General features: G+C 38.5%; 1 protein-coding gene across 2 annotated transcripts in view; it reads left to right on the forward strand.

The window, feature by feature from the left end:
- Nucleotides 1-27,283, forward strand: part of JADE3 (jade family PHD finger 3) — a 151,339-nt gene that overhangs the window by 75,413 nt on the left and 48,643 nt on the right. The window contains exons 1-4 of one of the 2 annotated variants that reach the window (XM_082864235.1): nt 494-519; nt 4,798-4,854; nt 5,626-5,705; nt 22,055-22,212. In XM_082864235.1, coding sequence (XP_082720361.1) covers nt 4,809-4,854; nt 5,626-5,705; nt 22,055-22,212 — 284 coding nt within the window. In that variant the 5' untranslated portion in view covers nt 494-519; nt 4,798-4,808. Of the gene's footprint in view, nt 1-493; nt 520-4,797; nt 4,855-5,625; nt 5,706-22,054; nt 22,213-27,283 lie in introns of those variants that run through there. The other variant, XM_082864236.1, reaches the window with a different exon arrangement.

Genomic DNA, 27,283 nt, shown 5'->3' on the forward strand with positions numbered 1-27,283 from the left:
TCCATTTTAAGTTAACTTTTGTATAAGGCATGAGACTTAGGTTGAAGTTCTTTTTTTTTTCCTATTGTTCCAGTACCATTTGTTAAAAAGACCATCTTCCTCCATTTGATTACTTTTCTACCTCTGTCAGAAATCTGTTGGGCATATTCGTGTGGGAGTGTATTCATTTTAATACTGCAAAATATATTAGGTTGTGGTAGGCAGAATAATAGGCCCCCTAAGATGGCTATGACCTAATCCCTGGAACTTGTGAACATGGTAGGTTACATGGCAAAGGAGAATTAGGGTTGCTAATCAGCTGACTTTAAAGTAGGGACATTATCCTGGATTATCTGGGTGAGCCTTATGTAATAACAAGGGTTATTAAAAGTGGAAGAGGGAGGCAGAAGAGAAAGGTCAGAGAATGAGGTGTAAGGATAGAAGCAGGGTTAGAGAGATGCAGTGTTGTTGGCTTTGAAGACTGAGGAAGCTGGCCAGGAGGATCCAAGGAATGTGAATGGCCTCTAGAAGATGGAAAAGGTAAGGAAATGGATTCTCTCCTAGAGCCTCCAGAAAGGACCACAGCCCTGCCAACATCTTGATTTTAGCTTAGGAATACCTGTATTAGACTTCTAACCCACTGAACTTACTATTAGAGATAATAAATTTGTGTAGTTTTAAGCCACTGAGTTTGTGGTAACTTATTACTGCAACAATAGAATGCTAATAAATGGATATTTCAGAAAAGTTCCCATTGATAATAGGATTCTAAATGTTTGGGCACACCACTTATCTGGAAAGTTTACATATATGGAACATCCCAATGGTATCAGACAAATGAAGTGCTACTCTAGGTAGATTTGTGCATTCAATGGGGAATAATTAGAAAATATATTACATGTATCTTTAAATTTCTACATTCATTGTGACTTTAAATTATGTTCCTTTTTGATGGGAAGTGTTTTGTGACTTGTTTTTGTTTGCATTTCAGAAGAGTGTTTGAATGTCTTGAGTTTTACACTGGGAACCAAACACAGCCCCCAAAATTTATGTGACGGGAGGTTAACATCCTATTTAAAGAAACATTCTTCATTTTGCAATATATAGATACTGAATTATTATGTTATAAACCTGAAACTAACATAGTGTTATATGTCAATTATATCACAATTTAAGAAAAGAAATATTCAGTTGACTTTGATAGTAGGACAAATAGAATTTGATTAATAATCTTTTTTTTTTTTTTTTTGCGGTATGCGGGCCTCTCACTGTTGTGGCCTCTCCCGTTGCGGAGCACAGGCTCTGGACGCGCAGACTCAGCGGCCATGGCTCACGGGCCCAGCCGCTCCGCGGCATGTGGGATCTTCCCGGACCAGGTCACGAACCCGCATCCCCTGCATCGGCAGGTGGACTCTCAACCACTGCGCCACCAGGGAAGCCCAATAATTTTGATACTTATGCTAATCCTATTCGTTTTTTTAAATAACAGCTTTATTGAGTTATAATTTACGTACCATACAGTTCACCCAGTTAAAGTGTACAGTTTCATGATTCTTAATATATTCACTGATATGTGCCAACATCAGTACAGAGCACTTTGAATATCTTATCTCATTGCCTTCTGATTTCCATTGTTTTTCATGAGAAGTCAGCTGTTAATCTTATTGGGGTTCCCTTATAAGTGAGGAGTCATTTTTCCCTTGCCGCTTTCAAGATTTTCTCCTTGTCTGGCTTAAAGCAATTTGACCATGATATGCCGTCTATTTGTGCAGCTGTTTGCAGACAGTAGTGTAGTAGTAGAAGTAGTAGTAGTATAAACTACTTGGAGTTTTTTGAGCTTCCTGGATGTGCAAATTAATGTTTTTCAGTTAAATTGGGAAGTTTGCAGCCACTAAAAAAAAAGGTTGTTTTCGCTTTCTTTCTCTCTCTCCTTGTGGCACTCCTATTACATATATGTTGGTGCATTTAATGGTACCCCACATTTCTCTCAGGCTTTGTACATTTTTCTTCATCTTTCTTCCTGGTTCATGGTTTTCTTTAGTTCTAGGAACATATTTACATGGCTAATTTGAAGTCTTTGCCTGCTAAATCTGACATCTAGTTGCACTTACAGGCAGTTTCTGTTGCTTGCTTTTTTGCTGGTGTATAGGTCATACTTTCCTGTTTCTTTACATGTCTCGTAACTTTTTGTTAGAAACTGGGCATTTTAGATAATATAACATAGCAACTCAGTACTGGTGCCCCACCGCCCCTCAGGGCTCTTTATTGTTATTTGCTTGTGAATTTTTTTAGTGACTGGCTGCATTATTTTATTGAAACCTATTTACTCTCGCCCTTTGCCCTGAAGTGTGAAGTCTTGATGTTGCTTCTTAGGCATGTGGCCTTTGGTATGCCCACAGTCACCCTGGGATTGACTGTGGTTTTGGCAGGGCTCTTTCTGACTCTTAACCCTGACCACGTCCAGCTGTTAAACTCCACTGATTGCTGTTGTTTTTAATAGTGCCCCCAAACTGATCCAGTCAGATTAGGGCTCCTTTGAAGGGATAGTTCCTGAGATCAGTATTAGAGATTTCTTCTGACCCCAGGATGGTTCCTCCCAGCTATTTCTTTCCTTGGTTCTCTCCAGCATGCTATACCGTAGGCTTGGACTTCTCCACACACTGTTGCAAATGAAGTCAGTTCGACTGGGGGAAGATTTAGAGCCCTCTATTCTATGGCCTACTTCTCCCCCTAGGCAAAATCTCTGAGCCACAGCTCTAGTGCAGGGGGTGGGGACAATGATGTGTTTCCCTCTGAGTGGTGACCCCAGGTCTCCTAGGTTTGCCTCTCCTAATGTAGAACCCACGAGCTGGGCCCATGGCAATTAGGGCCTCAGTATTCTTGGTGGTATCACACCCCTGGACTTAGCCTCCATACCAGGAATGGGGGCCACCTGGAAGAAGGGAACCCCCATCTCTCAGCCATAGTTGTCTGGAACCTAGCCTCATCAACCAGTAGTCGCTGTGGACCAGATGAGAAACACACATCCTGCTCTTCCCAGGAGAAAGCTTTACAACTGGGAGCTGGAGGAGAGGGAGCTCTGTGTTCTTGGCTGCACTTGTCTGGTGTGATATCTGTGCTGGGAGTGGGAATGGAGGGAGTGGGTCTAGGTCCAAATACCATGGACTCTTACTTTATGTACTGAGTTGTAGATTTTCTTTAATGAGTGCTTCTTCATTTTCTTTATGCCCTTAGGACCATTTCCAGAGATTTTATTTTATTTTATTTTTTTAAAGGGAACTTTATTTTTATTTATTTATATTTGGCTGCATTGGGTCTTTGTTGCTGCACGGGCTTTCTTTAGTTGAGGCAAGTGGGGGCTACTCTGTTGCAGTGCATGGGCTTCTCATTGCTGTGGCTTCTCTTGTTGTGGAGCACGGGCTCTAGGCACACAGGCTTCAGTAGTTGTGGCTTGCAGGCTCTAGAGCACAGGCTCAGCAGTTGTGGCGCACGGGCTTAGTTGCTCCGCGGCATGTGGGATCTTTCTGGACCAGGGCTCGAACCCGTGTCCCCTGCGTTGGCAGGCGGATCTTAACCACTGCGCCACCAGGGAAGCCCTCCAGAGATTTTAAATGAGTGTTTTTTGTTTATTTTTTAAGTAATTTTCACCAGTTTCACTGGGGAATGGATCCACAAATCTCTTCACATTGTCATGCCAGAAATGGAGCTCTACTAGCTTTTTAGCATACAGTTTTGTTTCTGTTACTCCTGATTGCTCATAGTGGCCTTGTACTTGGATTTCTATCTCCTTGGTAGATTGTGAGTCTCTTGAAGGCAGTAGCCCTGACCTTTATTCCTTGTTGGATCATGATTGTCCCTAGTAGCATTTTATATACTGTGGCGCATAAAAGAATGTTAGTTATTGACTGTATCACTGTCTTTTCTAGTTTATATTTTCAGCACTTCTTTTGTGACTTAAAGTGTCTTACCATGTTTTCCTTTTTTTCTACTCTCTAGTGCTGATGTGTTCCCAGAAAGGTGGTGCCTCTTTTTTATCTGTCACTGGTCTCTCTTTCTCTCTTTCCCTTTCCCTCCCTTCCTCCCTCCCTCCCTCCCTCTCTCTCTCTCTCTCTCTCTCTCTCTCTCTCACACACACACACACACACACACACACACACACACACACAAGGATGCTTAAACTATTGGAAGTTTTAATTAAAAACATTATTTTTCACGATATAGGAGCTTTCTGTAGCATTTCTTGCGATAGATAGATATAATTTTAAATTAGGCTAGTTTGTGGGATGGGAACAGGTAGAAAGTGAGAAAGGGGGAGAAAGGGCAGGCAGAAAAGCAATGGTTTGTGCTTTTAAAGATGGGACATGCCTCACTTGTTCTTTCTTCAGCCAGCCATGTCTCATGCCTTTTTAACCTTGGCCCTTGACAGCTCTGCCTTTGCAACTGCTTTTTCCTTTCTTGCTCCTCTCTTATTGGGGATCCTTGGCTGATGATGACCCTGTGGCTGCCCCCCTTTGTTTGGGTGGACAGTGGTCATGTGGCCACATCTGAGGCTCCAGCCAATCCTATACCATTCATTCTCTGCTGCTTGGATTTCCTCCTAAAGCTAATATGTGGCCTCACCCAGTCTTTGACACACTGTGTATTGGAGAATTTGGTAGTACTCTTCTCCCATCACTCTAGGTCATTTGAGAATATTCTTAACAGAAATTATTTTATTTGTGTGATTTGCCTGCTGCTGCTTCTTGAGCAGTATTGACTGCCCTCTGGGATGGGTATGTGTGGGTTGACTATTTTATTCAGTGTTGTTCTCTTTCCCAGGATGCTCCAGGATGAAACGTCATAGAACTCTCAGCAGCAGTGACAGTTCAGACGAGAGTGAGTAGAACCAGCGAACAGCTGGTAACCTCTGTATCTGTAATCCTTGAGGATTTCTTTGACTTGAGGACAAGCTGTTTCATGCTTCTTTTAATGGTTAAAAAATAATGTTTCTAGGAAGGAAAGCTTGGAGTACCATTTTTCTTATTTAAATTTCATTAGACATAGATAAGTTAGGTGAGAAAATTGGTTTTATGCGGCATATAGCATTTTGTTTTTCACTTTTTATTTACCCAAGCAACAAAGCCACATCTACCAATGATATAACAGTCCTTTTCTAGAAAGTAAGAAAAGTATGAGAGCATAATTGTAGGCCCTACAGTTCTATTTGTAGCTCAGGTACTAAGTGTTTGACTGGATGAGTCATCATTTGTAAAAGACAACAACTTTATTAACAGTAGCATTTGGGGAAGTGCTGAAGGTTACACAGATTACCTGCTCCACATTTTTAGTTTTTTCAGTTGCTTTTGCAGATACTTTTTCTCCAGATGGAACATGAATTGTGTTATTCCAAGTTATTATGAAATATGATTACACCAAATTGAATCTCCTCAGTGTTAGCACTGTTGAAGCTTTTGCACCCTGGGATGTCACCCATAAATGTCATTAAACTCCATTATGAAACTTTTTTGGTTGCAATTTAACTGTTTTCTTCAGTGGTATGAGGTCACTGTGCTCTTCTCCACCATATATTTCATATTCTTTTGGATGACATTTAGTTATAATAGCAGGTAATAAGTCTCAGTATGTTTTTCTAATTATCTTTTGCAGGTCCTTCCACTTCCTTTACTTCTGGCTCAATGTATAGGAGCAAGTCAAAAATTCCAAATGAACACAAGAAACCTGCTGAGGTGAGATCAGATATTAAATTCTTAAGATTTAAAAAATAGACAGATAGCTACCTTCTGCCTACATATCTACAATACCCAGATCTTGGAGACGTGAGGAGTAAACTACATGCCAATGGATAGGCTTGTTTTCTGATGAACTTTTTTGTTTTTCAAGAAAGATTCCGTTTCCTTTTTCCTTTGGGGAAAACAGTAACCTTCACTGTGCTTTCATTTTGGTGATGACACCTAAGTGCATGGCTTTAGAATATAAATCCTCTCCTAGCCAAGAAGTCAAAGGGAGCCAGATTTGGAGAATTGGGAAGGACCAAAAGAGCCAAAGATCTGGCCTATGATAGGAAAGAGCTAAGTTGGCAGGTGGGAGGCAGTGCAGGAAAGGATAGATGAGGAAGTTGTGGATAGAGAAGGAAAGGACTGGATTGGAGATCTGGGCTCTGGTATGTCCTCACAGCCTTCAGAGCACTACCACCAGGCCAGGAAAAATGGGCCAGTCCTTGTGAGGCTAGTCGTCTTCTGCTTCAAGGGCAGCAAAGTACCAGGGTTGCACCTGGATTTGGTAATTGTTTTATGAATCCTACAGACTTTCCTCTGTGATAATTAAATGATGAGAAACTGACCTTGTCTATCTTCACTTCTACTATGAGTAGTCTTCCTTGGCTGCAAAGGAAAAGGGAATGTATTAGTTAACTGTTGCTGCATTATATGATATCACAAAATTATTGGCTTAAAGCAGCACACATTTATTATCTCAGTTTCTGTGGGTCAGGAGTCTGGGCACAGCATGACTGGGTTCTCTCTGTTCAAGGTCTTTCAAGGCTGTAATCAGTGTGCTGGCTGGGCTGTGTTCTCATCTGGAAGTTTGACTAGGGAAGAATTTGCTTCCAAGCTCATTCAGATTGTTGGCAGAATTCATCTCCTTCCAGCTGGAGGACTGAGGTCCCTGTTTTTTCATTGACTTTTGGTAGAGTACCACCCTCCACTCCTAGAGGCTGCTTGTAGTTCTTTGCCATGTGGCCTTCTCCATAGATCGTCTCAAAACACAGCAGCTTACTTTTTCAAAGCCAGCTAGGGGAGAGTCTTTTACTCCAGTCTGCTAAGACTGAGTCTTTTTTTTTTTTTTTTTTTTTTTTTTTTTTTTGCGGTACGCAGGCCTCTCACTGTTGCGGCCTCTCCCATTGCGGAGCACAGGCTCTGGATGCGCAGGCTCAGCGGCCATGGCTCACGGGCCCAGCCGCTCCGCGGCATGTGGGATCCTCCTGGACTGGGGCACGAACCCGTGTCCCCTGCATCGGCAGGCGGACTCTCAACCACTGCGCCACCAGGGAAGCCCAAGACTGAGTCTTATATAACATAATCATGAGAATGGCATCCCATTACATTTGCCACATAACATAACCTAATCGAGGGAGTGACATCCCATCATGTCTGACATATTCTGTTGATTAGAAACAAGTCCAAGTTCCACCTGCCCTCATGCAAGTGGTGGTGCGGGGGGGGGGGGGCGGCATTGCTTTAGGGTGTTAGCCAGAGAGAGCATTTCTCCCTTTCTCAGAGGTCACTTTTCATTTTCACCTTTTGCCAGGGACCTTTCTGGGCAGAGTAGAATATCAGTGTGTATTTATATGTGTCTGTGTCATGCAGAAAAACTTAGGGAATAAAACGCACATAAACAGGAGCAGAACAAATTTCCCACCTATCCAGAGGAGGCTTTGACTACAGAATGGTGAGAAAGAAACCTTGCTACTTTCCCATTTAGGACAGCCAGTCCTCGAACATAAAGTGACTCAAGAGCTTTGAGTCTTAAGGCCTGCTGCCTCCAAGTCAGTGAGAATATCAGTCTTTTGTTGCAAGAGATAGGGGACCTGGGCTACTGGAAGCAAATTTTTTCATTTATATGTCCCATTCTATTATAAAAGAGAGAACCTGATATTGTAGGACAAAACCAGCCTTGGCATTAGAAAAGATTGATTCCATGTGTTGCTTGGCTGGTTTATTTCATCTCTCTGAAATCATTTGTTTTGTCATTATAACATGGATGTTATCACGCCTACCTCTCATAGGTACCATTTATTGTAATTTTCTGTGCCAAGAGCTTTTTATTAGATAATCTGATTGTTTCCCAAAATTAAGCAATTGTAAGAACCTCCTTGGATGCTGCCTTCATTTAAAATTTTTATTTAATAACTTATTTATATCAGTATGGACTGACATATATTTATTTTATACTTTGGGTTATAATCCAGTACTACATAATATATTGTATTGCTCAAATTATTCTATATATCAGTGAAATCATCTCTCTTATTTTTCTCTTTTCAATTTCCATTGATTTCTGCTCTTACTTTTATTATTTTCTTCCTTCTTGCTTCAGTTTTATTTTGTACTTTTTCTAGATTCTTGAGGTAGATGCTTAGGCTATTTGAAATTTTTCCTTTTTTCTAGTATAAGAATTTTAGTGCTATAAATTTCCCTTTAAATACTACTTTAGCTGCACCACATTAATTTTGGTATGTTTATTTTCATTTTCATCCATTTCAATATTTTTATTTTCCTTGAGACTTCCTCATTGATCCATGGATTATTTAGAAGTGTGTTGTTTAGTTTCCAAGCGTTTGGAGACTTTTATTGCTATCTTTCTGTTATTGATTTCTAGTTTGAGTTCATTTTTGTCAGAGAACATAGTCTGTATGTTTCAGTTCTTTTACATGTGTCAAGGTTTGTTTTCTGGCCCAAGATATGGTTTATCTTGGTGAATGTTTCATGGGCACTTGAAAAGAATGTGTATTCCACTGTTGTTGGGTCCTATTGGTTGATGGTGTTCTTCTGTATCCCAGCTTATTTTCTGCCTAGTAGTTTTATCAGTTGTTCAGTTAGGGCTGTAGCAGTCTCCAACTGTAATTGTGGATTTGGGTATTTCTCCTCTCAGTTCTATCAAATTTGCTTTGTGTATTTTGAAGCTCTGTTGTTAGGTGCATACATATTTAAGATTGCTATATCTTCTTGGTGAATTTATCATCATATAATGTCCCTCTTTGTCTTTGGTAATTTTGTTTGCTCTTAAGTCTATACTATCTAATATTAATATCATTTCTGGCTTTCTTTTGATTCCTGTTTACATGGTATATGGTATATTTTTTCCATCCTTTCACTTTTGATTTATACATATAATTTTTATTTGAAATGAGTTTCTTGCAGATGATATATAGTTGGGTCATTTTTTAATCCACTCTTTCAATCTCTGTCTTTTAATTGGCATATTTAAAACAGTTATATTTAATGTAACTTTTACTACTGTTTGGTTTAAGTCTGCCATTTTACTATTCTTCTGTTTGTTTTCTCTGGGTTTTTTGTTCCTCTTTTATTTTCTGTCTTCTTGTGGATTACTTGAACATTTTTTTAAGTTCCATGTTGAGTTTCCTTCTTCTTTTTCTTTCTTTTTTTTTTTTTGTTGGCTGCACTGCACAGCTTACAGGATCTTAGTTCCCCAACCAGGGATTGAACCTGGGGCCTCAGCAGTGAAAGTGCAGAGTCCTAACTACTGGACTGCCAGCGAATTCCCCCATGTTGATTTTTCTATGGTGGTTTTAAGGGTATATCTTTGTGTAGATTTTTAGTGGTTGCTCTTGGGAAGCAACCTTTAAAAGGGAGGGCCTTTAACAAACATGACATCAGTCTCCTGATCTCTACATTTTACCACTTTGAAGTAAAGGAAGCTTACCACCATTTGGTTTGTTTATCCACCCCACCCCCACCTTTATCATATAGTTGTCTTAAATATTTACTCTACATACATTGAGAACTACATTAGACAATGTTAGAATATTTGCTTCAACAGTAAAATATTATTATAAAACTCAAGAGGAAAAGGGTAGTCTATTATATTTACCCGTATTTTTATTCTCTTGTTCTTCCTTTATTCCTGATGTTCCAACTTTCCTTTTGTCTATTTCCTTTCTATATGAAGAACTCCCTTTAGCTGTCCTTTTAGGGGGAGTCTGCTGGTGATAAGTTCTCTTAGTTTTCCTTCATTTGAGAATGTCTTGGTTTTACCTGAAGGTTATTTTCACTTGATATAGAATTCTGGTTTGACAGAACTTTTCTTTCAGCACTTGAAAAATGTGCTACTTCCTTCTTGCCTCCATGGTTTCTAATTAGAGATTGCTCTCATTCAAATGGTTGCTCTCCCGTAGGTAATCAGTCATTTCTTTTCCAGTTGCCTTCAAGATTTTTCTTTGTCTTTAGTTTTCCAAAGAAAACTTTAGAAATCCATGCCTGGGCATGGATTTCTTTGGGTTTATCCTGTTTGGGCTTTGATCAGCTTCCTGAATCTAAGTTTATATCTTTTGCCAAATTTGGGAAATTTTCAGCCATTATTCTTCAGCTATTTTTCAGCTCCACCTTTTTTTCTTTTCTTCTTTTGAGACTTCAACTGCATGAATGCTAGATCTTTTGTTATTTCCCACAGGTCCTTCAGACTCTTCCTGTTTTTTCAGTGTATATTCTTTCTGTTGGTTAGATTAATTTCTCTTTTTCCCTGTTTCTTTATTCTGTTAATTCCATTATTCTATTGAACCTATCCTATGTGTTTATTTCAGTTATTATATTATTCCATTTCAAATTTTCCATTTGGTTATTCTTTGTATCTTCTTATTTCTTTGCTGAAACTTTCTTTTTTTGTTGTTTCAAAAATGTTTGTAATTTCTTGTTGAAGCATTTTTATGGTGGCTGCTTTAAAATCCTTGTCAGATAATTCCAACATTTGTGTCATCTCAGTGCTGGTATCTGTTGATGGTCTCTTATTCCTGGTTCTTAGTATTATGAACGATTTCCTATTGCATCCTGGGCTGGGTTTTTGTTTTGTTTTGTTTTGTTTTGTTTTTTGGTATTATGTTATCAGACACTAAGTCTTATTTAAATCTGTTTTAGCAGGCTTCCATAATAACCACACCAGTGGGGAAGAGAGACACTGACTTTTTACCACCAGTTACACAATTCCTAGGCTCCCCATCCTAGTTCTATTATCTCTCTAGGAAGGTAGTTCTGTTATCCCTCTGGGAAGGGGGAAGGTTGGCTCATTACTACTTGGCAGGGGTGGAAATCCCCACTTTGTTACCTCCACTGATAGCAGGGGCAGTGGTGTGGTAAGGAGTACTGCATTACTGATGGGCAGTGGTGATAGTCCAGGCTCCCTACCCAGTCTCTGCTGATATCACATTGAGGAGGAGGAATGCCTTATTATTGCTGGGTGGGAGTGGATGTCAAAGCCTCTCAGGTGATGTCCACTGATGCCACAACAATTGTTCTTTTTTAAAAGACATTTTAACATCTTTTTGAAATATAATTCGTACAGCATACAGTTCATCTACTTAAAGTGTATAATTCAGTGGGTTTTAGTATATTCACAGAGTTGTTGGGTAACCATTACCACAGTCTAAATTTAGAACATTTTCATCACCCCAGAAAGAAACTCCCTATCCATTAGCAGTTAACTCCCTGGGCCCCTACTCCCAGCCACTGGCAACCACTAATCTAATTTCTGTTTCTACAGTTTTGCCTATTCTGGACATTCCATATGAATGGAATAATACAATATATGGCTATTTGTGTCTGGCTTCTTTCATTTAACATAACATTTTCAAAGTTCATTCATGCTGTAGCATGTATCAGTACTTCATTTCTTTTTTATGACTAAATGATACTCCATTGTATGCATATATCACATTTTTACAATCCATTCATTAGTTGATAGACATTTGGGTTGTCTCCATTTCTGGAGTATTATGAGTAATGCTGCTGTGAGCATTCATATACACGTTTTTAGGTGGACATATGTTTTCAAAAACACCTAGGTGTAGAATTGCTGAGTCTCATAGTAACTCTGTTTAACCATTTGAGGGAATGCCAGACTATCTTCCAAAGGGGTCTCATCAGTTTACACTCCCACCAGCAGTGTACAAGAGTGTTTGAAATTTGTTATTGCTATGCGTACCAGAGACTTGGAATTCCTCAGATAACTTTGTTTTTGTCTCGTCTCTTGACTTTTCCCCTTGTGCTTGTCCTCAGAGAGATTTTGTCTTCTACAGCTCTCCTAGCTGTAAGCCACTGTTATCACTGGAGGCTTTAGTGTGGTGGTAGGGTATGAGGGAGGGGTGGTGTTCTCTACTCTTCTGATTATGTCTCAGTCTTTGGAGTGTGTAGTGGTCCTGTGTCTGGGGGTGAGGTTGGGGAGGTAGACTTCAGGGATAGAGCATTTTTGCCCCTGCCCACTATTTTCCTGAATGCCTGCAGCAGGTATCCTCTGGTATTCTCAGTCTATGTCCTTGAAGTTTTCTCTCCTGCAGATGAAGGCTTTTTTCTCTGTTGAGTAACACAGGGAAGCTGAGGCTGGGTGCTTTTCCCTTCCCACAGCACTAGTCCAGTGCCCTCACTTGAAATCCTTCCTCTGTAGATGAAGCCTTTTGTTCAATAAGGGAGCCAGGACACTGAGCACCAGCGACCCAGACAGCACCACTGGGGGAGCTTTTTCTCCAGGTTCTCCCCCATCTTCCCTGTGAGTGGCCTCCTGGGTTTCTAGAGAAAAAGCTTACAAGAAGGTGGGAACCCCCTATGACTACAGCCCCCAGAAACTTCATATTCTCATAGTAGGCCCCACTTAGCCCCCAGAGATTCATCAGAATTTCTAGTTTAATGTTCCTGCTGTGGCTTCTGCCCCAAGTAAGGAAATGCTCCTGTCCTGTGTCTCCCTGCAGGCGTGCTTGCCTCTCTTTGAGTTTGACTATTTGTCCTGTGACTCATTTCTCTAATGGCTTCACAAAAACTCGTTAATTTGCTGCCTCTCCTGCCTTTTTCTTCTTGTAAAGATGAGAATTTCTTTTTTCTGACTCTCTACAGGTCCAAGATGAAACCTTATTTTTTAGTCATTGAAGTGCAATATAAATGATCTTTTTCACTGGGGCTTAATTGGCTGCATTGATAGACAAATATTTTCTTTGATGTTTAGTGCTTTGGTGAGATTCCTGTGTGTGCCTCCCTGAGTTATCCTCTAGAGGAGTATTTCCTAGGGGTGTGTGAATTCCACATACGGTTCAGGGGCTTTGGGACCTTCTGAAAATTGTATACAGACTTTTAAGGGTATGTTTTTATGTGTATTTTTTTTCTGAGCTAGTAGCCTTCATCTGATTCTCAAAAGGGCTCCTATTCTAAAAGATGTTTTTAAAAAGCTAATTGCCCTAGAAAAAGCTCATAGTACTAGATGACCAATTTGAATATATTAAAAAGTCTTTTATTCTTTCTCAAAAGCCTGCATATTTTCACCTAATATTAGTCTGACTGGTCTATAAAATATATCAACCTATCTTAAAAGATTGACTGCATATCTTCTCTAGGCCCAGAGTCTCATTTATTATATCTAAGACTTTCATAGCAACAGAGTGAAAGCTCATATATTTTAACTCAGCAGAGAACACTGCATACTCTCAAATAGAGCCTATTTATATCACTTTACCTGTATTTCTAACAAGCTTGATTATTTGGTTTTCTGACCCACAGCAGATAAAAAGTACTAAGCTTGCAAATGCACACTTACTGCACAAAAAGGGACATTGAGGAATGGGAGAAAAACTTTCAAAGCAAACCTCAGTTGTCATCTCTTGTATGAAAATTGCTCACATCTCCAAGTCAGACTCAATTGTTCCTCCTCCTCCATTAACAGGATGTATATGCCTCTGATACAGGGTAAGGAGAATAATCAAACCTACCTAAGCAGCCCAAAAGTACATTGCTTTACGGGAATCGATGTTCCAGTTGATGTCAGCCCATTAACCATCAGAAATGTCCTATTTATTCTTTATAAGAAACCTAAGAATTATTTAAACTATCTGAAAAGTATTTCCATGATTTTTAAAGTTTTAAACTTAGAAATTGAATAAGTTTTGCTTCATTGGAAAAACCAACGTGGGACACAGTATCTTGACAACACTGGCTACTTTTGTTGATATAAAAACAAGCTTGTATTCTTTGCTAGGTTTTCTCTGCTTTAAGTGGTTGATTCTTTTAGATAACCTGAAAAATCTTTTCTTGCCTTAAGATTGTATAATTCTAAGAAAATCACTTACGGTTAATTCCTCTTGATTAAATAGAGTTACCGTGTTTGCAGCTGTTTTTTAATGCTTTGGGGGTGACATCTGTTTGTCGTCAGTTATGTATTTCAGATTTAGTGACTATGAATCAAAACTGATCAATCTCTCTGCTTCATTATACATGGACCAGACAGTGTTCCCCTTTGTGTCATACAGGAAGCACATGTTTTGGCTTTTCCTCTAAAAAATGTCACAGAAATGTTCAGACTAGCTGTGCTTATAAGAAACTGCCCACTGAGAGATGTTAATGAGAACAGTAAAAGCCAGAGCTGTCCATGAAGGGCATTTTCATTTTGTGGCTCTGGCAGGTTAAGCATTGATATTCTAATTGAATTCATAGTGAGGCCTCCTTTGTTTCTGCAAGCATCTGAGAGGCCAAGATGTGCATGCACTGTTGGACTTGGCATAGCTTCTGGGCTGTATGTTAGCCTGTGAATCCCCTCTTTGACCATAAATGAGCAGATATCTGGTAAGTACAAAGCATTTTTGTTTCAGGAACTTTTGGGGAAACTACCAGTGCATATAAAATAGGCACACAGTTAAGAACTTGTAAAACTTCTCAACTTCATTACCTAGGTCAATGTCAACATCCAGATCCCTCATTCACAATCTTTAATTTAGCAACGAATAGCCATGGTTCATTTTGTGAAGTTTCTGTATTACCGCATGACCTATAGAATGTTGGTTAAAGTTCTCGATGGAGCTCTTGCTTGGGAACACTGTCTTTGGGAGTCAAACCATGCATGTTTTAGTTGAGCCCTGAACTCACATCTCCTTTTACCCATCAACAATTACTTTATGGACTAGAGAGGAGAATTCAGCTATATACTTCTTTCTGCTTTTAGAACTAAAGCTGAGACTATGATGATGATAATAAAATAACTGCAACTAGAATTTATTTAGCAGTTACAATGAGCCCAATACCATGCTAAGACCTTTACATAAATTCACCTATTTAATCCCTACAACTACCCCTATGAGGTAAGTGTTCTTATCCTTGTTTTACAAATAAGTAAATAAACATGGAGAATTTAGACAGCTTCCCAAACTAGTAAGTGGTGAAACCAGTAGACCAATCCAGGCAGTCTGTCCCGGGACCCATATTCCTCTCTTTAAAGATTTTTTTTTTTGTAACGCTTTTCCTTTTTCTTTTCTTTTTTAAATTTATTTATTTTTGGCTGCATTGGGTCCCCGTTGCTTCATGGGCTTTCTCTAGTTGCTGAGAGCGGGGGCTACTCTTCATTGCGGTGCGCAGGCTTCTCATTGTGGTGGCTTCTCTTGTTGCAGAGCATGGGCTCTAGGCATGCAGGCTTCAGTAGTTGTGGCTCGCGGCCTCTAGAGCACAGGCTCAGTAGTTGTGGCGCACGGGCTTAGTTGCTCCTCGGCATGTGGGATCTTCCCGGACCAGGGCTTGAATCCGTGTCCCCTGCATTGGCACATGAATTCTTAACTACTGCACCACCAGGGAAGTCCTAAAGAAAATTTTTTTAAATAAATTTATTTATTTATTTATTATTTTTTGCTGAGTTGGGTCTTTGTTGCTGTGCGCAGGCTTTCTCTAGTTGTGGCGAGCGGGGTAGTTGTGGTGAGCAGGGGCTACTCTTCGTTGTGGTGCACAGGCTTCTCATTGTGGTGGCTTCTCCTGTTGTGGAGCACGGGCTCTAGGTGTGTGGGCTCAGTAGTTGTGGCTTGCAGGCTCTAGAGCGCAGGCTCAGTAGTTGTGGTGCACGGGCTTAGTTGCTCCGTGAAATGTGGGATCTTCCCGGACCAGGGCTTGAACCCATGTCTCCTGCATTGGCAGGTGGATTCTTAACCACTGCACCACCAGGGAAGTCCCCTAAACATTTTTAATTTCACTTTTTACCATATAAAACATTTACCTGGTTCAAATATCGAACTATGAAAATACATTCAGAAAGATTCAGCTTTTGTCTCTCTTCTCCCTATTTTCTCCCCTTTCCTCCATGCTGTTTATTATTATTATTTTTTAGTTCTTCGTTTATCCTTTTATTGTTTATGAAAATATATACAAATATGCATGTATGTGTGTGCCACTATATGTATATAAAGCTCATACCTCTACCCAGGATACGCTGTAACTATTTTGCCTGTGTTTATTTTATAAACCTTTAAAAATGACTTTTCTTACCAGAAGCAGATTCATGAGACCAGTCTGGTAAATGTATTTCATATCACTTTGCAGATATCTTCCTGAGTACTGAACTTAAATTCCTATCCCCTCTTCAGCATTTTATGTTCTGCCTCATACTTGAAATGTTTGACTTCTACAGCAAGATAAGGCAGACTCTTGCACTCTGCCTTGAGTAAAAATGCTTCTCTAGAAACCTTGGATCTGATGCTGTTTAATCTGGCTAGCTTGTAAAATTGAAATCAGGCTTACCATGTAAGTCTATTTTTTTCTAAAGGTGGAAGGGAAGTTTACAGTAGTCATTGGATTTAGCCTTCATTTGCTTAAGAAAAATAGGTATGAGTTGATCGGTATTTCTGCAGTCCGAGGTTCCCCAGACTTCACAGAGTGCCTGTTCCCTGGAAGTTTACTATTTCTGAAGCAATGGACAAGGGCCAGATTTCATTGGCCTCTTTGTCTAGAGTCTTCAAGTTACTCTTCTGTTTGGTAAATGTGTGTATTAGTTTCCTAGGGCTGCTATAACAAATTACCACAAACTGGGTGGCTTAAAACAGCAGGAATTTATTTTCTCACAGTTCTAGAGGCCGGAAGTCCAAAATCAGCCAGACTGCATTCCCTCCAAAGACTTTAGGGTAGATTCCATTCCTTGCCTCTTCCAGGTTCTGATAGCTATCAGCATTTATTGACTTGTGGATTAATGAATCACTCCAGTCTCTGCCTCCATGGTCATAATCCCTTCTCCTCTTCTGTCTCAAATCTCCCTCTGCCTTTCTGTTATAAAGACACTTTTTATTGGATTTAAGCCCCACCTGGATATTCCACGATGATCCTTTCATCTCAGAATCCTTAAGTTATTTATATCTGCAGAGATCCCATTTCATATAAGGTAACATTCACAGGTTCCAGAAATTTGGATGTGGACATATCTTCTGGGGGGCCACCATTCAGCCCACTGCAATATGTTTCCAGGCTACTTAGGAAACTCTACAGAACAGACTTTCATAAGCAGTTATATCAAGTATGAAGACATAGCTTATGCTGTGTGATTATTGTTAATCCCAAAGCATGATTTTGCAATCAGTTGATTTATTTTGAGAAGTGTATTGTATGGAAAATAATGAAATATTTTATGAGGTTGAAAAATACTTGGCTCTAGTATTCTTTGCAGAGCTAAGGTAGGATTTCCCACAGGCAGTAGTTGAGCACAATTGTAAATTGCCACCGTGTCTTAACCACTGTCTCATTAAAGGCACTCTGGTAATTTATAGAAATGGATCAGAGTGTTCAGCAAAATGGTGATTCAGTTTCTCCAACTAGCCACCCAGAACACTGAGCTCTGTGCAAAACATGTTAATGGATATGTCTGTGATCCTCTCTTACCTCCTTATACAAAGCATTATGTAGTAAACCACCGGTTTTTTGTTTCCTATAGACTTAGCTTTCTCCCTGCACAGTACCCAATTAACTTTAATTGGTTAGGATTCTTGGTAGGAAAGTCATTTTGTTGCCACCTCGACACCAGCATGTTTAACGTTGGTTTCCTGCTCAGGTCATATTATTCATTCTAAATCTTCCCTAAATGAAACCAAAAGGCATTTGTAGAGTTGTCCCTGCAGAATAGCAAATGGAATGAGTCCTTATGCATTTAAATGACATCATTCGATTATGTGATAGTTCAGTCCTGTACTCTGTGAAATGTCAGTTTAAACAGAACTACACCAACTGAGAATTAATTGCTTTCTTGTACCATGCACTGTGCTTCAACTTTCGTGTTACACATAACTTGGACAGTGTTTCTCTTCAGAGAACGTTGATTAGCATTAAAGGCTAAAATGTTTGCTTGATGGCATCTCTTCCTTTGATAATCCAGAGATGTAGACACATTTACCTTAAACCTGCAAGTGGTTGTTTGATTTTTTTTTCAGAATTAGCACTTAGTAGGTGAGGTATATATCAGTGTATGTATGCTTTTATATGAAAGTTTATTCCCTCATTGTTTAGGCATTAACTGGGCCTTCATCAGTGAAATCAGTACCAGGTTAGCTGAAGAACTCATGGCATTCTTCTTTCCTGTTCTTGAAAAGGCAGAATCACAAAGCCTAAGTTGCCACAGCAATTTAAGTCATGTTCCCAGGCTTGTGAGTACATTTCTGTGCCTGTCAATCACGCAGGAGCCCATTCAGTCAGAGGATAACTGTACATCAAACTTTAGATGGGTATTCATTCCCATATTGTCAGTACCTAACTGTGCTTAAGGTGTAGAAAATGGACTATAGGGAATCTCTTTGTCTCTGTAAGTCCAAGTTTTAGCTGTACCCATATCATCATCCCCTACCTCTGGCCTTTGAACTTTCCACACAGCTAGGGATCCTTTGCCAGGGGTAAGGTTAAGGCTCGCACTGGGAGCCTCTTGGCTGCCACAGTAAGCATATCATTCGTGTCCTCCTCACCCCTGTGCACACTGCTGTGCAAAGTGGAGCTGTCTATACTTTGTTTCTGTTTTTGTTTTTCTTCCTGGAAAAGCATTTTTTTTAATTTTATTGAGGTATAGTTGATTTACAATGTTAATTTCTGCTGTACAGCAAAGTGACTTTGGTTATACATATATATATTCTTTTTCATATTCTTTTCCATTATGTTTTTTTAACATCTTTATTGGAGTATAATTGCTTTACAGTGCTGTGTTAGTTTCTGCTTTATAACAAAGTAAATCAGCTATACATATACATATATCCCCATATCTCCTCCCTCTTGCATCTGCCTCCCACCCTCCCTATCCCACCCCTCTAGGTGGTCACAAAACACCAAGCTGATCTCCCTGTGCTATGTGGCTGCTTCCCACTAGCTATCTATTTTACATTTGATAGTATAAATTAGTCCATGCCACTCTCTCACTTCGTCCCAGCTTACCCTTCCCCCTCCCCATGTCCTCAAGCCCATTCTCTACATCTACGTCTTTATTCCTGTATTCCCATCCTGCCCCTAGGTTCTTCAGAACCATTTTTTTTAGAGTCCATATATATGTGTTAGCATATGGTATTTGTTTTTCTCTTTCTGACTTACTTCACTCTGTTTGACAGACTCTAGGTCCATCCACCTCACTACAAATAACTCAATTTCGTTTCTTTTTATGGCTGAGTAATATTCCATTGTATATATGTGCCACATCTTTATCCATTCATCTGTCAATGGACACTTAGGTTGCTGTAACTGTGTATACTTTGCAAGCCTCTGTACAAATAAATTTGAAAACCTGGATAAGATAGATAACTTACCATGGAAATACAGATTACCAAAATTGACCCCATTGGAGGTAGAAAGCTTAAAGAGATCAATTTCCAAAAAGGTAGAGAAAATTAATAAGGAACTACCCCACTAAAAAGCACCAAGTTCAGATGGTTTCATAGGGACCAGATAGTCCCAATAATTCTCAGATTATTCTAGAGCATTGTAATGCAAGGAAAATGTCCTAATTCCCTTTATGAAGCATGCAAAATGCTGATACCTAAATCTAAAAGACAAAGACAATACCAGAAAAAAGGAAAGAAAGAAAACTGCAGATAAATATCACTCATGAGAATGATACAAAAATAATATTAGAAAACGAATATAATACCATATTAAGAAAATAATATATCATGACCAAATAGATATTCATTCTAGAAATGCAAGTTTCAGTATTAAGAAATCTAATATTATCATATAGCATATTAATATATCTAAGGAGAGAACTATATAGTTATTTCCATATATGCTAAAGAAGTCTTTAATAAAATTCAGTACTTAGGCATTATAAAACATTCAAGAAAATAGGAACTGTAAGATACTTTCTTAACATTATAACATAAATATGACATAGTCTTCAACCTAGTATCTTATTTCATGGGGAAACACTAGAGGCATTTCCACTAATTTCAGTGAGAAGACAGATATGCCCACTATCCCCATTACTATTCCAAATATCAGTAGAGGTATTAGTCAGTGCAATTAAACAAGAGAAACCAATTAGAGACATAAGACCAAGTAAAGATGATGCAAAATTCTGTTTGCGGATGATGCAATAGTATATTTAGAAAACCTTAGGAAAGTCAATGATAAAACTAACTCAGGCCATAAAAGAATTTAGTAAGGTGGCAGGATATGAAGTTAACATATAAAAATCAATAGCTTTTATAATCAGGTGGAGGATATTAACACGCCTGGGGTATGTTGTAATGCAGGAAGTTAAGGAAATACTCAAAAAGGGGTGGGATGTGTCAAAAGAGCACAGGTGCAAGCCAAACTGAAAGAGCTCCCAGTGACCAAAGGTGGAACAATTTAAGCATCAAAATAAACAACAATAATACTGAATTGTAACCCAAAGAATAAAATAGATCCATGAGTCTATAATGATATAAATAAATAACAATGAATGAATGAATGAACGAATGAACAAACAAACAAATAATAAATAAGGGAGAAGGGGCAGGTCTCTTTTACAGAGGAATTCCAATTAATAAATGTAGAACTGAGGGAAATAGAAAATCACCATTAGAATACCACAGTAATAACTGTTACAGGCAAGGTATCTATTCGTGGATGCTAAAATTAGTCCATGACAGTTTGAGGAGAAACAGGATGTTTTTATGATTTCAGAGTATCTCCTCTAAGATATTTATTAATTACAAAGGAAAATATAGTAACCTAACAGCTGAGAAAACCAGCGAGACACACTACCTTAACCAACTGATAAAGTTTAACATCACCACTAATAAGACATTGAGATCATACATTCCTGATATAATGGGATAAGAGGGTCACAGCAACCTTTCTATGGCATTTTTGCTCAAAACTGAATAACCTCGGTGAGAAAACATCAGACAAACCCAGATTGTAGGGACATTCTATAAAATATATGACCAGTACTCTTCAGAAGTGTCGAGGTCTGGAAAGACTGAGAAACTATCACAAATTGGAGGATACTAAGGAGACATGACAGCTGCTGCAGTGTGGGATCCTGGATTGAATCCTGGAACAGAAGGACATTAGGGGAAAAATTAGTAAAATTTGAATAAGTTTTGTAGATTAATTATAGTATTATAGTAATGTTAATTTCCTGGTTTAGGTAATTGTACTCTGGTTATGTGAGATGTTAACATTAGAGGGAACTATGTGAAGGGTATATGGGAGCTCTGTACTATTTTTGTAACTTCTCTGTAAGACTAAAATTATGTCTAAGTAAATTTTAAAATTAGGTGATAGCTAAATAAATAATTATAAGTTATTTATTTATTTTAAAATTAATTTTTATTGGAGTATGGTTGCTTTACAATGTTGTATTAGCCTCCACTGCACCACAAAATGAATCAGCCATACACATACAGTTATCCCTTCCCTTTTGGACTTACCTCCCATTTAGGTTACCACAGGGCACTAGGTGAGTTCCCTGTGTTATACAGCATTTTCCCATCAGTTGTCCATTTTATATATACATAGTATCAATAATGTATATGTGTCAATCCCAGTCTCCCAATAAGATCATCTATACCATTTTTCTTGATTCCACATATGTACGTTATTATACGATATTTGCTTTTCTCTTTCTGACTTACTTCACTCTGTATGACACTCTCTAGGTCCATCCACATCTCTACAAATGACCCACTTTCGTTCCTTTTTATGGCTGAGTAGTATTCCATTGTATATATGTACCACATCTTTATCCATTCCTCTGGATTATAAGTTATCATAGGATACTTGTTGCTTAATTTGAGAGAGTTAAGGATTGTTTGTTTTACGCAGACTCTTTAAGAGTAACCTGTATTGTTGATTTAAATTCAAGGAGCCCAGAAAAATAACTCAGGAAGTACCCCTTTCCTCTTTATTAAATCCAGAACAAGCTGGCTTCCCTGTCAATACTTCAGACTCTTTACAAATAGAAGTTGATCTGGCCATTTACGAAGTTAAGAGATGTCTCTCTTGTTGAAGTGCAGAGTGGGTGGGGATGGTCTTTTTAAAAGGAGAACATTAAATGGTGTTAGTTCCATAGTGATGATCTTCTCAAGGTGTATGCAATGTCTTCCCAGGTATTCCGGAAGGACCTTATCAGTGCGATGAAACTTCCAGACTCTCACCATATTAATCCTGACAGTTATTACCTCTTTGCGGATACATGGAAGGAAGAATGGGAAAAGGGAGTCCAGGTACCAGCCAGTCCAGACGCTGTTCCACAGCCTTCCCTCAGGTATTTTTATGCTTGTATCTTTGATTTATGGGATGAATGCTCTTATGGTTATCTGTGTGCTGCTTGAGGAGAGACTTTGAGTGGCTAATTAAACATTTATAATGCAAAGTCACATACCATGTTCAGCAATTCACTCAGACCAATGGCAGATTATACCAGCCTAGGATAGGTCAGTAGTTGAAGTCAAGGTCGTTTATTTAGGGATAATATATGTACCTATTCACAGGATAAAACTGTTTGAAGTCCAGTCTGAAATTATAAGGTTTTGGAGACCAAGATTTCCCAGTCTGACACAATAATCAGTAGCATTTATTAATTAGCCTTTGAAGAGAAGCAGAACATTAATTACATAACCCCATAATAACCCTATTAAGTTGCATGACAAGTTGCTTCATTTTAATAGGGGCTTCATAGTGATAGCATCTGTAAACAGAGCACCAAAACATACAGAGTTTGTAAAATGCATAAACCCAAATGAAAGGGGGTAACTGGAATAATTAGGTTGACCATAAGCACACAGCCTTCATTTGCAAAGACCTGAGAAGAAAGTTTAAGTAGGAGAGGACTTTTCTGACAGAGGAAGTAGTAAGTTTAGCTCCTCAAGAGTAATGACTGGTTTTGGAAGCCACTTTTTCTTACTGGTCTTTGTGTTCCCAGTGCTTTGCACAAAGGCCAGCATGAAATAAAATGCTTGGTATAAGTTTGAGCGAGTGAGGGAAGGAAGGAAAGGGAAGGAATAGAATCAGATAAAGGGGCTGGTAGGACCTGCTGGTTACTATGAGAAATGGTACATCTCATTGTATAGCTATCTATTTCTAGTACATATTAGGTTCTTAAAGGTCAGAGACCACATTCTTGAATTCTCAGCCCCTAGCAGCAGGTTCTTAGGTCTTAGTCATATTCCAGAAATGCTTGTCAAATCACTTCTAAAAACCCAAGCCCAGGCTGTCCCACCCACAGAGAGACTGTCTATGTTCTGTTAAGGAAAACTTCACAGTCTTGCCCAGTACACTTATGGACCCTTACTAGTTCATCATCATTGCCACCATCCTCCTAGAAATCACAACAGCATCATGAATGAACATAGGAGTCAGGCATTTTCATGTCCTTATTGTCAGTATTTTAATATACTGTTGCAGTAACTGGGGAGCCTAGACTTCCACCTTAAACCAGCATTAATGATGCATCCCTCTCCCTCCCATCTATCATACTATCAGAGGAGACTTTCACCACTCCTTAGAGGTAATGAGGACACCTGCTCCCCCCACCCCATGGTATCAGTGGAGGCCACATAGGGAGTAAGGTGCTCTTATCAATCCCAGCAAAGGAGGTATCAGTGGAGGCCTAATGGGAAGCCAGAACTCTCAGCTTCACCCAGTAGTAACAAAGAGTCCCTGCCCCGGATGTCAACACAGGCCAAATGGTGAACCAGGACATATACAATCACCTGGCAGTGATGAGATGATATCCACCCCCAACCTGATCTCCATCCAGAGCAGTGTCAGAGGAAGCCAGTCAAAACAAAAGTTTTAAAGAAGATCCAGAGTCTCATAGCATAATCCCCAAAATGTCCAGTCTCCAGTGAAAAAATCACTCATATCAAAAACTAGGAAGATCTCAACTTGAAGGTAATCAGTAGATGCCAGTACCAAGGTGACAGATATTAGAATTATCTAACAAAGACTTAAAAGCAGCCATCATAAAAATGGTTCAGTGAGCAATTATGAGTACACTTAAAGCAAATGAAACAATAGTATCCCCCCTTTCATACCTCATATTGGCAATTTTTATCTCCTTTTTTACTTGCTATAGGTTGGTCATTTTTACTGACCATTTCACAAAGCCATCTTTTTGTTTCATTATCTTTTCTGTTTTTAATTTATTTCTGCTCTTCTCTCTATTACTTCAATTATTTTAGTTGCTTTGGATTTATTTTGCTCTTCTTCTTATAGTTTCTTGAATTGGGAGCTTAGCTTATTGATTTGAGACATTTCTTCTTTCCAATATGAGCATTTAGTGTTAAAAATTTTCCTCTCATCACTGCTTTAGCTATGTCCCACACATTTTGGTGTGTTGTATTTTCATTTCATTCACTTTAGTGTATTTTTTCCTTTGAGACTTCTTTCACCTTTTTTTCCCTTGGGACTTCTTTTATTTAAAAGTGTGGTTTTTACTTTACTTGGATATTTTCTTATCTCTCTATTATACTTTATTTGGATATTTTCTTATCTCTCTATTACTGATTTCTAGTTTTGATTCCATTGTATTAGAGAACACTCTGTATAATTCCAATTTGTTTCAATTTGTTGAGGTTTATTTTATGACCCAAGATACAGTCTATCATGGTACATGTTCTGTGGGTGCTTGAAAACAATGCCTGTTCCACTGCTGCTGAGTGGAACACTCTATAAATGTCAGTTCAGTCCTGTTAGTTGATGGTGTTGAGTTCTTCTATATCCTGGATGATTTTCTGTCTGTTCTATCACTTACTGACAGAGGTTGAAGTCTCCAGCTATAATCGGGGAATTGTGTTTTTCTCCTTTCAGTTCAATCAGTTTTTGTTTCAGATATTTTGCAGCCCTGTTGTTTGGTACACATACATTTACTATTGCTATGTTTTATTGGTGGATTGATCGTTTCTTCATTATGTAATATTCCTCCCCGTCTCTGGTAATTTTCTTTGCTATGAAGGCTACTTAATCTGATATTAATGTTGTCACTCTTGCTTTCTTTTGAGTAACGTTTGCACTGTATATCTTTCTCCATTATTTTACTTTTGACCTACTTATATGCTTATATTTTAAGTGTGTTTTTGGTAGACAGCATATATTTGGATCATGTTTTTTAATCCATTCTGCCAACCTCTGACTTTTAATGGGTTTAGACCATTTACACTTAATGTAATTATTGATATGTTAGGGCTTAAGTCTGCCATTTTATTTTATTATGTGTGTATGTGTGTGTTCTCTGTTTTTTATTTCTCTCATTTCTTTTTCCTGCCTTCCTGAGGGTTACCTAAACAAATTACCACAACTTACCCAGTGTGAAATAATCATTTGAAGAGCCCCATAACTATTAATGAAATTGAATTTGTAATTAAAAACTCTCCCTAAAAATACCTCCAGGCCCAGATGCTTTCACTGGAAAATTCTTCCAAACATTTAAAGAAATAAAAAGTGATGATACTGGAAGAGAAATTTGAATCAAACTAAATGTAGTTATAGAATAAATAGTTGACCATGGGAATGTGGATACACTGTTGCAGTTTGAGAGGAACTAGATATGCAGCTAGAGGAACTTAATGAAGGCAAACTTATGGACATAAAGAAAGTGATTGTGATGAAAAGAATGAAGATGCCCCAGAGAAAATGATGCCAGAAAAAAACTGCACATTAATGGAACTCTCAGAAATTTTTTCAACAGTCAAAGCACAAAGGACAAATGTTGGAAACTGATCCAAGTTCATAAAGCAGTATGACAACTTGCCAAGACATAGAAAAGGTGCTTGCTCTGTGTCATAAATTTTGTAATTAAAAGAAGAAGTCAAGCACTGTACTCTTGATAAGTTTTTACAAAGAGATAAAAGAGTTTAAATTCTCAGTGTTTCAAATTATAGTGTATTAAATACATATTGGTTTTACTATTTTTTATTTTCCTATATAGTTATAGCCAACAGTAAGAGAGTAAAATGCTTTGACAAAAATTTTAAAGGTCACTGAACAATCACAGTTTTCCCCATTGATTATTAAGGTTGCTTTTCACAGTTTCAGTTTGCACAGTCATTTTTACAGTACAGTACCACTGTGCAAAGCGAGGACTACCTGCTTTAGTGACAGCAGATCAGTGGTTTTTTGGAAGTGGCCAGTGGAGCAGGAGGATACAAGGAAACTTTTAGAGGTGATGGATATATTTATTATCTTGGTTGTAATTCTGGCTGCACAAATTTATATGTGTGTTGGAACTTGTTAATTTGTACATTTTAAATATATGCAGCTTAATATGTAATTTATACCTCAATAATGTTAATAAAAGTATCATCCATGTATGTAATTATAAATATATGTTTAAATATATAAACAATCATCACAAATAAAGGAGTGTATAGATGGTAATAAAATGTGGTAGTGGGCACATGAAGGCACAACAGTATGTGATTAGAAGAGAAAAGGAAGAAAGACAACAAATGTGACTATAAGCTACCCAAGAGCAGAACCCTTACCGTCAAATAGTAGGTTTTCAATATACGTTTACTATTGTAAGGAGAATAGGATGAAGGAAGGAAAGAGGAAAGCAGGTGGGTATTAGGAAAGAAAATTAGCAAACAACCAAAAGATATTATAGTTGACCCTTGAACCACATGAGTTTGAACTGTGCGGGTCCACTTATACGTGGTTTTTTTTCAGTAGTAAATACTACAGTACTACACAGTCTGTGGGTGGTTGAATCCACAGATCCAGAACCACAGATGTGGAGGGCCAACTGTAAATTATGTGTGAATTTTTGACTGCATGAAGTGTCAGTGCCCATTACCCCTGTCTTGTTCAAAGATCAACTGTACATTCCTACCAGCATTGTATGAGGATTCCATTTTCTCCACATCCTAGCCAACACTTGTTATTGTCTGTATTTTTTATTGTGGCCATCCTAGTAGGTATGAAGTATATCTTATTGTGGTTTTGATTTGCATTTGCTTGATGGCTAATGATGTTGAGCATCTTTTCTTCATGTGCTTATTAGTCAGTTGTATATTCTTTTTGGAAGAGAGCTTTTCTACTTTATTACAAAGAGAAGAAGCCTTTATGTGGTCAGAAAAATACAAGGTTGATCTTTTTTCCCTTCCTGTGAAACACTACTGTTCAAACTGCAAAGTGAATCATCTCAGTTCACCTCTTTATGTTCTATCACATTCACTTTGGAATGGCTGCCTTTGGCTGCTGAAAATCTAACCCTTTAGTGAAAAGGGTGACAAAGTCCCCTGACCAGCAGTTCTAGAATATCCCATTTTTACTTGGTGCTTTGATGCATACCTCCTATATATATTTCTTCTTTGGAGAAATTATTCACATCTTTT

Source organism: Leucopleurus acutus, assembly GCF_964270905.1.
Source record: "Leucopleurus acutus genome assembly, chromosome: X".
Lineage (NCBI taxonomy): Eukaryota > Metazoa > Chordata > Mammalia > Artiodactyla > Delphinidae > Leucopleurus > Leucopleurus acutus.